Here is a 15,678-nt window from a genome sequence, read left to right as displayed (position 1 = left end):
ATTATATACCTATTAGTATATATATATGTGTGTGGGGGGTTGTGCGTGTGTGTGTGTGTGTATACACTTTTCTGGCGAGGTCCTTTAAGTTGGTTAACAAACAAGAAGTTCAACGGCTATATTGTTATTATTTTTACTATTGTATACTTAATCACGAGTGAACAAAGCTAAATGTTTGATACAATACGGGATGCTCTTATGGTTTTTTTTTTAAATACTACTGGCCAAACATTTACTGTAAAATAGAAGGCATATTATAATGTTGGGGATAATGGATGGGATTTCAAAATGAACTGAAAAGATTCAATTCATAACGCCTTAGGCAATTGTGTAGGCAATAAGGTGTACAAATCTGGAAAATTTACATTTACAATGGATTACCAATTCATGATAACGAAAATATAAAACATGGAAAAAAAGACCAGCCAATTGGTAGGCCCTATTACATTTATGCCTAATTGTGGTCCACTTCAGTGGCGGATCCAGGAATTTTAAATAGAGGGGGAAGGGAGAAACATTCACAGATGGAGGATACAGACCACTTCGACCCACCTATGGCCGGAAATGGCACTCTCAGACTTAAAATTTGAATATTATTTTTTTTTTCTCCATTTTAAACAAAAACAATTTTGACAAAGTCCCCCCCCCCCATCTTGAATCCACCACTGCAATCCATGACAGTTGTATTAAGTTTAAGTCACAGTGATTGTTGATTTTCTTATACTGACTCAACTAACATTTTGAAACGTTTTTAAGGTTTACGGTTATGTTTCTGTGAATTGCCCATTGAGATCTAAAATGACCTAGGTCCAGCGTCTTAACGCCTATGGGCTCTCGTGCGGCGGCCTACTTGCCCCCAACCCCTAGGGGCCCCGAAGTCCTAATCACATGGCCCTCGATCTAGTACCCTGACTCAAAATGGCTTTGTTGATACATAACAAAATAATATGTCTCGCCTCTGGCATTGAATGTATATCATATTACGCCCAGTGGCGAGTTAAAGGGGACCCATAAATGTTTAAGTTTTCTGTGAGTGCCATTTCCGGCCGTCTAGAGGTACCTTAATCGTAAATTTTCTTTTTTTTTCTTGGTATTGACCCTCCATCAGTGAAAGACCCTCACTGCTTCCCCTCTATTTCAAATTCCTGGATCAACCAATCGTCTTTAGAATTTTGTTTGAAAATAGACACCACATACCGGTACTACATCACTTCATATTATATTTACATTCTGTACTGAAAATTTATGTAATCGTGATGTTGTTAATGTTGGTAGTATAAAATGGTGATTCAAGCTTGTCTTAACAATGTTAAATCCATCCATACTTATGACAATAATGTGTGGTGTAAGAACCTGTCACTTTTAATCCGCACAGATCGATAATGGTCATGTTTTCCTATTAAGAATTTGGAAATATTAGATCTTGATTTTGACGCCTCAACTTTTTTTTCGTTGTTATGTAGTAACTCTTTTGTACAACCATTGGCGGATGCTAAGGAAAAAGCCGCCCCCCCCCCCAAACCATTAAATTGTTTTCAGAAATGTAAAATAATGGAGAAAGAAAGAATAATGTATTCACATTTTTGTGTTCTCGGAGTGCCATTTCCTGCCATCTAGAGGTGACATAATAGTAAATGTTCTTACTTCAGCCCTAATCATAGTGGGTCTGAGGTGGTATTGACCCTCCATCAGTGAATATCCCTCCCTGGTCCCCCTCTATTTCAAATTCCTGGATTCACCAATGATGTCATAACATTTAGGCTATTTCGTCGTCAAAAACATTATAATGTAATGACAAACATGATTTAAAAACGAGCATATCTAAAACACCACATTGGAATTGGTGACCAGGGTCCAAAAAAGGCCCCTGTCTCAGAAAGCCACTGGGCCTCCGGTCCCCACCGTTACGCCACTGCTATATAGGCCTATGTACTCATATTTTGGTAGGGGAATTTCCCCTACCCCATGGAATTTTCGACACTGAATGTAGTATTAGAGTAGAACAAAACTTATTGGACGTCAGCATAAAAATGACATCTTGCAGACATTTCGGTCCTTACAACATCGAATCCATCAGTTTTCAACGTGGTAAACATTCTTAGTAGTGGAGAGTGGTTGCTCAACTTGAAGGTGTGGCGATAGGGGATAGGGCTTTATGTTTTAGATGCACAACTTATCTTATGGTCATACAACAAACAAATAAATGGCTATTTAATTAATTTGTATTACTATATAGTGAAGAAAATTTCAAGCTTCATGAAGAAGGTACGGTTGTCCTAAACAAAAATTGCAAACCAATACCAAAATTTCTTTTACATTGTCCCGACATCGTCTACCATTTGTGCTAGTGTTTCCCGACGAGATGAGCCCAACCATGGTAGACTGAACTGAATATTTATATGATTTTTAGAGTGGTTCATTCAGCCAGAGCTAGATCAATCGAGCTATTTTACACTGCTCTGAAATGTTTTCGCACATAATTATGGCAATTATGTTTAAATTTCAAAAACAAGAAAAATAATTTTCTCCCCTTTTTAGATCTAAGGAATTGCGTCCGGGAAGGGGGCTGGGTGCTTGGCCTGTCTGACAGCCCTTTCTTCTTCCTCCCCCTGCCATTGCTGTCAATGATTAATATACTTTTTAAACAAGCTACACAGTGCATTCCATAGCGACACGTTAACATGAGTTCGAAATGAGTACACTCTTGGATTGGGCCCACTCTTGATTTGTCCCACTTTGGAAATCTTAGCAACGGCATTAGTTTCTGAATGTAACCAGGGAGTTGTTATAACACATCTCTGTAAGGTTGCCACATAAAAACGATTTGTTGTTGTGGTTAGTCTAAACGTCTTGGGGGTGAAAGAGATAGCTTTTATTGAGGAAGAAATAACAAGGATGAAATAGAAGGCTGGAAAGTTTGATTCGTACGGGAGATCGATCCGTTTATACGAATGGATAGATAAATACTGAAATTATTGTATATATAACATTCATACATATAAATACATAAATAATAAATACATAAATAATAAATATATAAATACATATATTGAGGAGTGGATTGGCATGTATGCTCCAAGTGAAGTAAAATGTAAAATCAATAATAATTATTTAAAAAAAAGATGTACAACCATTCGAGGTTGACTTGCGGAACACAAATTTATTAAAATATAACATAAACAAACTGATATTTCGATAGCTCCTGTTATCTTTATCAACGTCAAAGTGAGGAAACTTACCATGTTTGACGCCAACAAAGAACAGTAATGTCTTACATTGAACATAATACAACGCATAGACACAGACCATCTGTCACACACTTTTAAGTGATTTTGGTGCGACACGGTAAAACACAACTATCCCAGGTGTGTAAAAATGTGGTTTTTTAATAAATTTGTTTGTCAACCTTCAATGATTGTACATCTTTTTTTCATTGTTTATACATATATACAAATATATATATATATATATATATATATATATATATATAAATGAGTACGAATGCACATCCACGTATGTCTTTATAATATAAAATGAGTACGAATGCACAAAGTAGAGTCGTATACGTTGACATAATAGAAATAAGATAATTTTCGATTTCGAATATTTCGAGCACGCCTGTGCTCTTCCTCAGCGATAACACGAATGATTAAAAAAGCTTTACAAACTAGCAATAGGGGACAAACAATATAGCAGTGACTTAGATAAATCGTAAATGATCGTAAAACGTAAAATAAATCGTAAAACGCTGAGATTCACCCCCACCCCCCACCTACCGCAAATGGGCTGGGTCCATTCCGTAGGGCCCCACTAAAAGCGATCATATTATAGTCAAGTTCATTCAGCTCTCCAAGAGAACCTCCCTAACAGATGTTTAATAGACCGGAAGAGCGGAAATTAAGTATTGCCCATTCTTGAAAAACAATTTGCTATACTTACTACCATGTTGGACGCCAACAAAGAACAGTAATGTCTTACGTTAAACCATGGAGGTATAAAAATATTTTATACCTCCATGGTTAAACATAATACAACGCATCAACACCGACCCTTTGTCACACACTTGGAAGTGATTTTGGGACGACACGGTAAAGCCCAACTATCGCAACTGTGTAAAAATGTGGTTTATTCAATAGAAAAACAATCACAACGTTTGTTGTATTTAAATATACATTAGCAATAAAGTGTGCCCTTCTCAACTAATGGATCAGGCTGGAGCGATGTTATATCACTGTGTTTGTGTCAAGGGAATAGACACTATGATCGTCTAGCTGTTAATCCTGTAAGATCGAGTAAATTTGGTATAGAGGAATTTTAAAAATATATCGTTGGCCCTGTAGGCCTATGTATATAACTAAGATTTAATTGAATGCCATCAGCGTCAGTTTTATTGGTGAAATATTATATTGTATATTTGTGTCTCGTTTTTAATTAGGACTTGGTAAACTTTATAGAACATTAGACCCTCTAAATGCTTTCGATAATAAGTGCCTCTACTGCTACTAAAACGCATTTGGGCAAAAAATATAATTTTAGACTTCATCTAGGCATATAATGTGGATCTGTGCTTGGCATTGACTTTTTAAGATCTTTAAAAACATCTTTATATGTATTAATATACTAGTTAATTTATTAAATTGTTTTTATCTTCAGAAAAGGCTCATATATGCTATATTTACATACGATCAAAACAATGTTAAAATTTAAATGAAGAAATGTCATATATTTTTCTCCATACTTTCAAAGCATTAGCTATTATTGCTGTACTATTATTATTATTTACTACAATACCAAAGTTTGGTCATTCCAGTTGGTTTCAAACTTGGCAGAATATAAGATAGTAATAAAAAGACTGGGGCTATTGTTTTTTTTGTTCCTGTGTGAATATGCTAATTATTCATAATCGGGTAATTTAGGCTAATTATCATGATAATTGACGTTTGGTAAGTCTTACTGATTTTGAACTTGACAGATTGCAAGATGGTAATAAGAAGACAGAGCACTGTTTATTTTTTTAATATTTCACTAATCAGGTAGGTTAGGCTAGTTAACACAAAAAAGTTTGGTAAGTCCAATTGGTTTCAAAGTTGGCAGAATGCAAGATATTAATAAGAAGATTCTATTGGTTTAGGTACATGTGTAATTATGCTAATTGCACATTTGCATAATTAATATTTCACTAATTAGGTAGGCCTATTATAGGCTACTTACCATAACTAAAGTTTGGTAATCCGATTAGTTTCAAACTTGGCAGTATGTAAGATAGTAATAAGAAGCTGTAGCCTATTGTTTTTGACACATGTGTTAATTGCTCATTTACATAATTAATATTTCACTTACCAGGTAGTTTCACGTTACCAATGTAAGTAAAGTATGGTAAGTCTGATTGGTTTCAAACTTTTCACAATGCAATATGGTGATAAAGCGACAGTCTTTTGTTTTGGTATGTGTGTAAATATGCTGATTGCTCATTTGCATAATTAATATTTCATTGATCAAGAAATTTTCGCTATAACTAAAGTTCAGTAAGTCTGATTGGTTTCAAATTTCATGGAAAACAAAATGGTAATAATAATACAGAGCCTATTGTTTTTGGTACGTGTGTGATTATGCTAATTGCATAATTAATATTTCATTAATGAGGAAGTTTACCTTGCCATCATCATAATTCCCATAAAAACATTTAATTTAGTTGAAATTTTAATATTCTCCATATTGTTGTCATTGTCACTGTTGTGCAAAATGGTTCTTTACCACGATAACTAAAGTTTGGTAAGACTGATTGGTTTCAAACTACTACTCATTATTATTATTATTATTATTATTATTATTATAAATTACTATTATTATTATTATTAATATTATTATTATTATTATCATGTATCATTATTATCATCATCATTATTTCTATCTTGTGTGTATGTTTTTCTTGTTAAAGAATTGTTACTTAGACCTTGATTAAGTTCGCTATTGTCATGACAATCCTTAACTTTGTGTCAAATATTCATACAGTATAATAATTATTCTTTTAACTGTGAATTATTATTTGTTTTAATTAGGTCTTTAATGAGTGCCTACATCTTCTGAACTGCCCAGTTTGCTTCCAACAATACGATCGTCCAAAAAGACTTAAATGCGAGCACGTGTTCTGTTATGCCTGCCTTCAGAAGCTTGCATACAATGAGATGATCAAATGCCCGGAATGCCGACTGGTTACCAACCTATCGGCGTCCACCGTCAGCAGTCTGCCTAGCTGCGTCATCATTCAGCGATTCCTTGACGAAATTTCAAAAAACAATAATGACGATAAAACGTGTGATAACAATTATACTAATGGTCAATTGGATGGTGCGTTTGACAATTTAGAAACACCGAAGCATCCGTGTGTGAATAGGTTAAAAAATGCCATACGCCTGAATTACCAACCAGCTATTGAGCACTTAAAAGATCTGAAACGTAACATCGAACAGAATCTAAACTCCGTAAGGAATTCAATCGACTATTTTACCGATGAAGTTTTTCGAGCAGTCCAAGAAAGGCGGAAAGAGCTAAGGAAAAAGGTTGACTGCTACGAAAGCCGATGGTTAAAGCCTCTAGAGAACCAGATAGACAGCCTAGAAATAGAAGTACACGAAAAAATGAGCTTGGTTTTGGTCAATCAGTTTGCCTTAGAAGAGACATTGTATGAACCGGATGTAAGATCAGCAGTTGAACTTCTTGACATCATGAATGCTTTTGAGTGTGGTGAACTGTCATTGTCTGGTATTGAAACATTACCACAGGTGCTTAAGCAAGTTTCTAATCTAGGTAATGTTTCTGACGTTCATAATTCAGGGTTAATGTACACAACGGATCCTATCGAGAAAGAAGTAATGCCGGTACTTAATAAACAATCAAATTTACCTTGTAACTTTGGACCACGAGGGATGTGTATAATAAATAGGCCGAGCAGAAATGATGAGAAGTTAATGATTGTGGAAAGCAGCAATATGATGTGTTATGAAGTGTCTGTTGATACCAATGTCGTCACAAAATTTCCTTTAAATAATAGCGGAAAGGCGGTGTGTTTCATTGACGTAACGACGATCAACCATGGGAAAAAGCTTATTTTCTCTAATTTTTCTAGCCCAGTTTTGAAAACATTTGATCTGCAATTCAATGAATGTGAGCCTATAAATTTGCAGACCGGTAGTTCGTCTACATTAATACCGACTCCGTTTAGTCTTACGAGCGACCACCGCAGTCACATTTACATTACTGACAAACGTAATCACGTTATTCAAGTTCGCGAAGAATCGGGCGCACTTGTTCGGCAATTTCTGTGTCACGGAAATCCCGGATACCTTGCTGTCTGGAAGGATACATTGGTTGTCAGTGACGCAGAAAACAAGTGCTGCTACATCTACAGTGTTGATGGCAGGCTTCTATCGACTATTGATCAATACATTGGTGTTAATTTCTGTCATCCTATGGGAGTTGCGTTTCATGAAAAAGGTTACATATTGGTTGCAGACTATTTGAAAAAGTGTGTGTTCTCCGTAAGTATTTCTGGGCACATCGTTTCTGAGGTTGACCTTAGTGGAAATATTGACCCAGAAGGAATAGCAGTTCATCAGAACACAGTGTACGTAAGCAATCGTCTTAATGGAACAATTCTGAAAGTAAAATTATCCAACTTTCCGCCAAAATCACTATATCAAAAGCAATTATAAGTTCAGGCCTAAATGTCGGACAGATCGTTACACTTTTTTTTTTATAAGAACACTTACCTGTAAAAAGCTGTTTTGAAGGGTCATACTTTGACAGTAGAATTTTAAAACACAACTACTTTTTTATTGTGAAAAAATAACCAGCATCTCTTTGGAAATTTAATAAAATTCTTGAATTTAAGAGCGTTTCTTTTGAAAGTGGTAGAGTCATTTCCATGCAAAATTTAAATGTACGCAATACCTGAGTATGGGAATGCAATTTTCACGATTCCGAGATTATTCCGGTAACATCTTGAAGAATGAAATACAGTTTATCTCGATACAACAAATATTCATGGAATTATTATTATACTTGGATACAGTTGCAAATATAGGCCTATTCATGAAATAGATTAAAATATCCCAAGTAGAATATACAGTCCTCCCTCGTCATCACAAACAGCAGTTTCGTATGGTTTGAATGGTAGACAGACCGTTACACTTTTTTTTAAAAATAAGAACACTGAAGCTGAAATTGCTTTAAAATTAAAAACAAAATAAGAACAAATTGAGGCTGAGGTAAAATGTCAAATGAGGATTATATTTCAAAAACTATAAAACCTTTTGTTGCAGTAGATGGGATGGACTATGTAATACTCTAATACTCTATATAATACAGTCGGTACAGTAATATACTACTGTACAAAGCAAAGCATAAGAACACTGAACCTGGGCAAAATTTTACTGGTTCTTTTTTTTTTTTTTAAGTGTATCCAATAAAGCATAAGAAAAAGATGCAAAATTCCCATCGTGTGTAGGCCTACTCATTCGAAACTTGCCAAGCTCCGGTAATCCCGGATCCATCAAACTTGCATTATCTAGATCATTACCCCCGCCGAGGAGGTTTTAACGTATGTATCTTCATCGTTGTGTTATGTCTGTATATTATCTGTCTGTTTATTGGCAGGATTACACAATAACTGATGAAAGGATTATCATACAATTGAGTGGAGTGATTTAAAAGGACAGAAAAAGTCACAAAAATTTGAACGATTTTGTCCGAAACTCGACTCGAGCCCCGCATGTGGCAGTATTCAGCCTGAGGCACACGGGAGGTCTGCACTCTTGTTTCTGTTTTTATGTTTCTGAATAATAGGCTTTCAATTACTTTTGTTAGGTCTAATAATTATATTTGTTTACAGTATTTATACTTTATATATTGTTTACAAAACCTGTTAGGGCGGTGTTCATCGCTTTTGGTTTTTGAATGAATAAAATAAATTATATCAATATTGAGGTTTAACATGAGCATTTTTATCGGATAATAGATCGTGATGGCTTATCAATAAGAATCAAAAACGAAATTGATACTTCGCACACCATAAAATATTATAGTTTACATACCTCCATGGCTACACCCACTTGATGATATATAGTGGTTCTTGTTACTTGAGAACGACGAATGGTGGAAAACTTCGCTAAAATACATAAAAATTACAACATGGCCCTTGTAAAGGCTTAATTATATTTAACACGCCATCATATCGGGAAAAAGTCGGTCATTTCGTCGGGGAACACTGCAATGAAAGTTTTACAGTCTGAACGCACGTGCATCTAGAAGTACCTATTAAATTATGCCTTTCCTACATTCTTTCGCATAGAACGTAAAATTGACTGACAATCAGTCTTAGCTTTTCGTATTGAATAACATATTGTTGGTATTTTGGATGAAAATGTCCGACTGTGTTTAAATGTTAAGGGGTGCACTGACAACTAAAAATGTCCTGAAATAGCAATGTTAGTGTTAGTATTTTTGCTGCGAAGCAGCCAATTCATATTCTCGACAGCAATTTGACCTCTGAAAGGTCATTGTTTGTCAAAAAACAAGGGCCTAAGACGACTGAAAAGCGGAGTTTCCTTCTTTCGTTCTGCCGGGTAAAATCAATTACTTTAGGCGACGTTTGTAGACTAACCAACACGTACCAACGTCCACGTGTCGCGCTAGCCTTATCCTACTCTAGGCCTAGACTAGCTAGGATGGTATAGGCCTAGCCTTGAAGGGACGAAGGTCCCAATGAAAAACAACGTCGCTCCTTGATAGCTAACATTGTCTATTTAACGTCACAATAATTCATTATTAGACCTATAGTTGTTTTTTGAATTGTACTCCACAAATCTCAGCCGATACCTCGCACAACTCGAGTAAGGCCCTATAAAAAATATTATTAGTTTATCACCCTATCTGGGCAGGAAAAGTGATGAGGGGGGAGGGTTTTTTTATTTTTTATTTTGCTAAAGCCAAATATAATCCTTGGTTTGTTTGCTGGTGCATTGATCTTCAAAGTAAAACATGATTTAGATAATGCAAACAATATCTACTAACTATTTAATAAAATAAATGTAAAAAATAAAGAAATAAAATTTAAAAAATAAATTTAAAAAAAAAAAAATTTTTCAAAAATATTTTTTTTCTAGTACCATAGAAGGCATGCGCGCGAGGGTGATAAACTTGTAATTTTTTTTATTGGGCCTAACGTCTCGTATCTAATGTCGTGACGTCATGGCTCGCTGGCTCACACTTGCGATGTCTCGCACTTGTGATCAAATAACACGCTGGCTCCCACTTTAGCAACACACTTTGGCAGTCAACTCGCCCCTAGAAAACCCGCCCTTGGAAACTTGCCCCATAAAAAAATGTACACTTTCTAGACCATGCAGTCTTCAAAATAAAAATTGTAACCTTTGGTAATCAACTACTTTTTCCACATACATAGAAATTTTGAAAATTTATTTAAAAAAAACCTAAACCATAATTCACCACTATAGACACTTTTTGACAAAAATGACAAATTACGACTTTGTTACCCAATGAGAAGTGTTCTAATATAGACAATGGGTCGTGTCTCATATTATTTGTTATATTTTTATTATTCATTATTTTCACTTGACTCGCATAAACAATTTTGTTCGAACATTTATATGCAGTTATACTTCGCAGCACTTCACTTGCAATTTGCAATTACTAGTTTATGTGTATATATTTGACTTTTTAACTGTCTAATTATAGACCTAATCCCCTAATGGCGGATGCTTAGAAGGCCATCCGCCTACTTACTAACACAATTTTTTTTAAATAATAAGAATTTACAAGATTTGTATATCCGTTAAAAAGGAGTTGAAAAAAAACAATGCATAGTCTAGTAACCATGGACCTATTTATAGGGCCTGGTCCATAGTGTAACCAATTCCCATTGTTCAAATTTTATTCCTCATTCTCCATTATTTGTATAATAACGCGATAGTTAGTTAACGACAGTTCTGAATCATGTGAAATCGTCCGAAAGTTGAGTCATACACATGCATCTTTGTTAAGCCAACATATTAAGTCTACTAGGTCAATAATGCTTCAGTAGGCCTACAGCAAGTACAAGCAATCAACTTGAATACAAAATATGATATAGTGATGAGGTTGATTATGATGATGGTGACGATGACGACAACGATAAAGATGAATATGAGGAACACAAATCATTACCTTCATTAATAGGTCTATCTCAAGACGACGAAGATAAATATTATGACGAACACAGACCAAAAGCGTTTGTATAAACATATCCACGATGGATCAGATATAATTAGAAATAATTAAGAATTTAATAAAAACTGTACATTGTACATGAATTTAAAAAAACTGTACATTGTATATATATTTTAAATTATTTAATATGAAGTCATCGTAATTTGTGTGCATTTCTTGTCATTTTCAATTTTAAACCATATTTAACACGACCGTTTGCAACGGCGGCGAAACGTTTTTGGAAAGTGGGTGGGCCATTTCATAAGATCCAGTATGCGAGCGAAGTGAGTTTGGGAGCCAGGGGCCGCCAAGTTCACCTGTTGGCTTCTTCCACTGGAAGCTACGGATATCGGACGATCTTTGGTGATTTTTTTAAGTTATTTTATAGGCATGAAGCTACTGTGACTTCATAATTGTTGTATGTAATTCCCAAACAATGTCAAGGTCGGGATTGCTTCCACGATCACAATGAATTATTTATCATGATGGGTATTCTTGATATAGGTATTTCCCGACGAAACCTTCACTTTTCCCCCGATGGATAAAAATAACCCTTTTATAGAGCCCGAAAATGGTACTTCAACTTTTGCTGGTCCCGGAAGTGGAAATAGAGCGGACCAGGGAGGAAATTACGCAGGTGGTGTGTCCGCACACCTCAGGTAAGAAAAAAATATGATTATGGCACCCAGTGGCGTAGCTAGGTGCAAAAGCAGGGCCCCAGTGCAAGAATAATTTCCGGGCCCTTTGATGTCACGGGGGAATTCCCTAATTTCTCGAAAAATTCATAGTAAGAAGTGCTTCTTTTACCCCTACTCCATTAGTATTTATTACTAGCCTTCTTTATAAAGAAGACTAGTAATAAATACGGTACTAATGATAATCGGATTCCTAACTATTTTAAGAGGGCATATTCGGTCTCAGCTGTTCTAAACTAAACGAGAAAATTGGTAGCACATCAAACAATTGCAGTGGCTGGACAGGGAATTCGAAATAGAGGGGCTAGGAAGGAATTTTCACAGGTGAAGGTTGAAGAAAAGTTATGATTATAGTAGGCCTACACCTAGATTGCCGAAAATGGCACTCTCAGACTAAAATTTTAATATAATTTCCCGTTTTTCATTTCTTTTATAATTTTGAAAAAATATTAGGGGGTGGGGGCAGCTGGGATGCCATTGAATACACCACTGATTTAAAATCAACACAGTATGAATAATTACTCCTCTAAAAACCGAAATATTGAGAAACCCGCTGGCCGTTTTATTCTTAAAAAATATTAAGTTGAAAAATATTTTAAATTATTATTTTTAGGTCTATTTTTTCTTTAATGTCGACTGAGCTTCCCCTTAAATCCGCCACTGTTCAATATAACAATTGACAAGCCTATCATTTTGTTTGACAAATGACTAATTCCTAATGTTAAGCGAAAGATTTTTTATTCGAAATTTGTTTTATTTTTATTCAATACTGTACAGTTTTACAACATATAATACATTAACTACAGTGCACTGTAAATTCTATATTTAAGCTTCAGAGAACTTTGTTTTCTCTCTTTCTGGCAAAGCCACCTTTATTCTCATTATTGCACCATAAAAATGTACATAAAATCAATATAAGAACATAATAAATTAATCTCTGTTTTCCTACATATTTTCATTTTCATCTTATTTTTTACAAATAATTTATTTTCATTTAACACTTTTTAGTTTCCCCCCCCCCCCCCAATTCTCATCATTACATTTCCTTTAGATTAGACGTTAATTTTAGTTCAACAATGAACATCCTGTTTGATTTGACATTTTTTCTGCTATTTAGTGTGTAAAATAAATCAATTACATAATAAATTAATCTCCAGTTCTACATCTTTTCATTTTCATCTTAATTTTGTACAATTGATTTACTGTCATTTAACAATTTTAGGTTGTTTTTTTTTTCAATTCACATCATTACATTTTCTTTAATTTAGACTATAGTTTGCACCTTAATTTTAGCTCAGCAATAAACATCCTGTTTAAATTATCATTTTTTATTTTTCCTTCTGCTTTTAACCATGATTTGTAAATTACATAACAAGCTAATGTAATTAATTCATTGCTTTTCACATTCTTAATTAACTCCAAATATAGTATCAATATACGAAAGCATTTTTACATTCTGTTTTTCCAGTTTGTTAATTATATTAACTACACAATCCCAATAAACTTTAAGTCTTTGACACTCATAAAACATATGCTTTTCATTTTCCTCTTTTTTCTTAAAATTCATCTCTGCTAGTCTTGTTTCTTTTATTCTGAAGACCTTATTACTCCATATTAAATCCCAGTCAAAATGTTTACCTTGAACGATATTCTCCCATTGCTTCTAGGAAGTTGGTTCACAAAATATTTGTTTTATTCGTTTAGTATAATATGTTTTTGAATTAACCTTTAACAACTCAGTGTTTTCGTTTATAATTGAAGGCTTCTTGTTTATCTTACTAATATTTGCTCTATCCATGGTTTTGGTATTGCATGTAAAACCTGTTCTACCTAATCCAGTTTCTTTGATTTATAAGAGCTGCTTTTAACATAGTTGGTGATTTTAATCTATTACCTTCACATATATCACTCACATATTATATTGGAATTAATCCACTCACTAAAAAACAAAGGTTTGTTCTTAAATCTAATGGCATCATTTCCCCATAGCAGTTGTTTCTTTATTTCATATAACATCTAAATTTCCAAGTTGTGAAATGTTGGTTTTATTTTTCTAGTACAATTGATTTAAGCACATCAACATAAAATTTTGGAATAATTTTAAGATGTATATTATCATTTATTTGCAGACAACTAATATGTATAAGGACTTTCAGGGGTGCAAATTTCTGCATATAATACTTTGGAATATCTTTCCATAACCCATCTTCGCCACATAACAACCTTTTTATCCATTGAAATTTGAGTGCAAGACATTGAGTGTAGAAATCAGGTGCTTTCAACCCACCATCATTTGTATTTCCAATTAGCGTTTTACGTTTAACCGTTTCTGTGGAGTCAATCCAAATGAATTTAAACACAATTCCGTTAATGATTTTAAAAACTTTTTCTGGAACATCTATCACACTTGCATTATATACCAAATTACCTTCAGAGAACTTTATTTTATTTTTAATTTAATTTAATTTTTTTTTAATTTTTTAAATTTCTTTTAATTTTTTAAATTTTTTTTTAATTGTTCATTAAATAGATGGAATTTAAATGTGGTTATATTACGCTGGTTTGTTGGCTTACTGTAGGCCTAAGCCCATCGGTTACACATTTACTTCTTCATGGTAAACATAAGGAGAACTAGAGTGTAAGGAGTGCCTACCTCCGCCCTCTGCCTAAATACAGAATTCACGCAAGGCGGGCGAAGAAAACTTTGCAGACGCGCACGTGAACAATACCACGGGCAGTGGTGACGTGAGAAATTTTCAGTATTTTGTACCTCTGGCTGCCCGGAAATGGAACTCAAATTACCTTTTAATTCATTTTATTGAGAAATTGAATTTTAAAAAAACAACTAAAAAATAGGTGCCCAAAATTACAAGAACTGTATCCACCCAGGGGCCAATTTCCCCTCGCCAGCTTCCGCCGCTGTTGATCCTTTGTTTTACAATTCAATTAGTAATCCTACCGGGAGAGATTAATCATGCGAAGTATTCGACAACATCAACTACTATTAATGGAGGTAGGCTTCATGGTAATAGTTGGCATAATTAGCCGATACGAACATACCAATACGAGAATGAAATTTATCGACACTGAACGAGCACCAAGCTGTCCACTAAATTCGTTAATTTCTCCCTCCAATTAAAGACCACTTTTGGGACCAGGGTTTTCATTGTCTTTAGCAGCTTTGGTCTCTAATTAGAATGATTCAAATAAAAGACATTTGTTAATTTGGGACCACAGAAACGTGGTCTTTAATTGGAGGGGGTCTTTAATTTGCGGGGTCTTTCATTAGAGGGAGACCTCTCCATGATCCAAGATATGAACTTCAATCACCGTTAGAGGGCGGCTGAATATACACCTTGCTCTTGCTCTATAGCTGCCTTGAATGAGAGCAGGATCCAGTCAAATGGTTTCTTCCTCGCTGAAAAGGCCACGTTGTAAAGTATTCTATTTAAAAGGATTCATTTATTGTTTAATTAAATTATGTGAATATTTCGTTTCCTGTATTTACCTTTCATATTTTAAAATAAAATTGAATCAATGTTTTGAAAAGTTTTTTATTGGTTTATTTCTAATTTTAATCTTAAAATTGTTCTTAAATTCTAAAATGTATGTTTTTTCAATTCAAAATTCTAATCGAATATATATATATATATATATATATATATATATATATATATATATATATATATACATGAAATATATTTCAATAAATTTTTTT

At 34.2% G+C, this 15,678-nt stretch overlaps 1 protein-coding gene across 1 annotated transcript; it reads left to right on the top strand.

Moving 5' to 3' along the window:
• Positions 1-5,413: 5,413 nt before the first annotated feature.
• Positions 5,414-7,712, top strand: LOC117125495 (tripartite motif-containing protein 2-like). Its single transcript, XM_033271998.1, has 2 exons — positions 5,414-5,443; positions 6,060-7,712. The coding sequence occupies exons 1-2, from the start codon at positions 5,414-5,416 to the stop codon at positions 7,710-7,712; spliced, it is 1,683 nt and encodes a 560-aa protein (XP_033127889.1).
• The last annotated feature ends 7,966 nt before the right edge of the window (positions 7,713-15,678 follow it).

Source organism: Anneissia japonica, unplaced genomic scaffold (assembly GCF_011630105.1).
Source record: "Anneissia japonica isolate Jap-2015-1 unplaced genomic scaffold, ASM1163010v1 scaffold466_len1169948_cov191, whole genome shotgun sequence".
Taxonomy (NCBI): Eukaryota; Metazoa; Echinodermata; class Crinoidea; order Comatulida; family Comatulidae; genus Anneissia; species Anneissia japonica.
Note: the sequence above shows the minus strand (reverse complement) of the source record. Positions and strands in the feature narration are given on the sequence as shown.

Bases quoted from the DNA above. Each gene is read 5' to 3' on its own strand.
- LOC117125495 (XM_033271998.1), top strand. From the start codon at position 5,414: ATGGTGATAAAGCGACAGTCTTTTGTTTTG. The intron at 5,444-6,059 runs GTATGTGTGTAA...TGTTTTAATTAG, and splicing joins AGCGACAGTCTTTTGTTTTG to GTCTTTAATGAGTGCCTACA.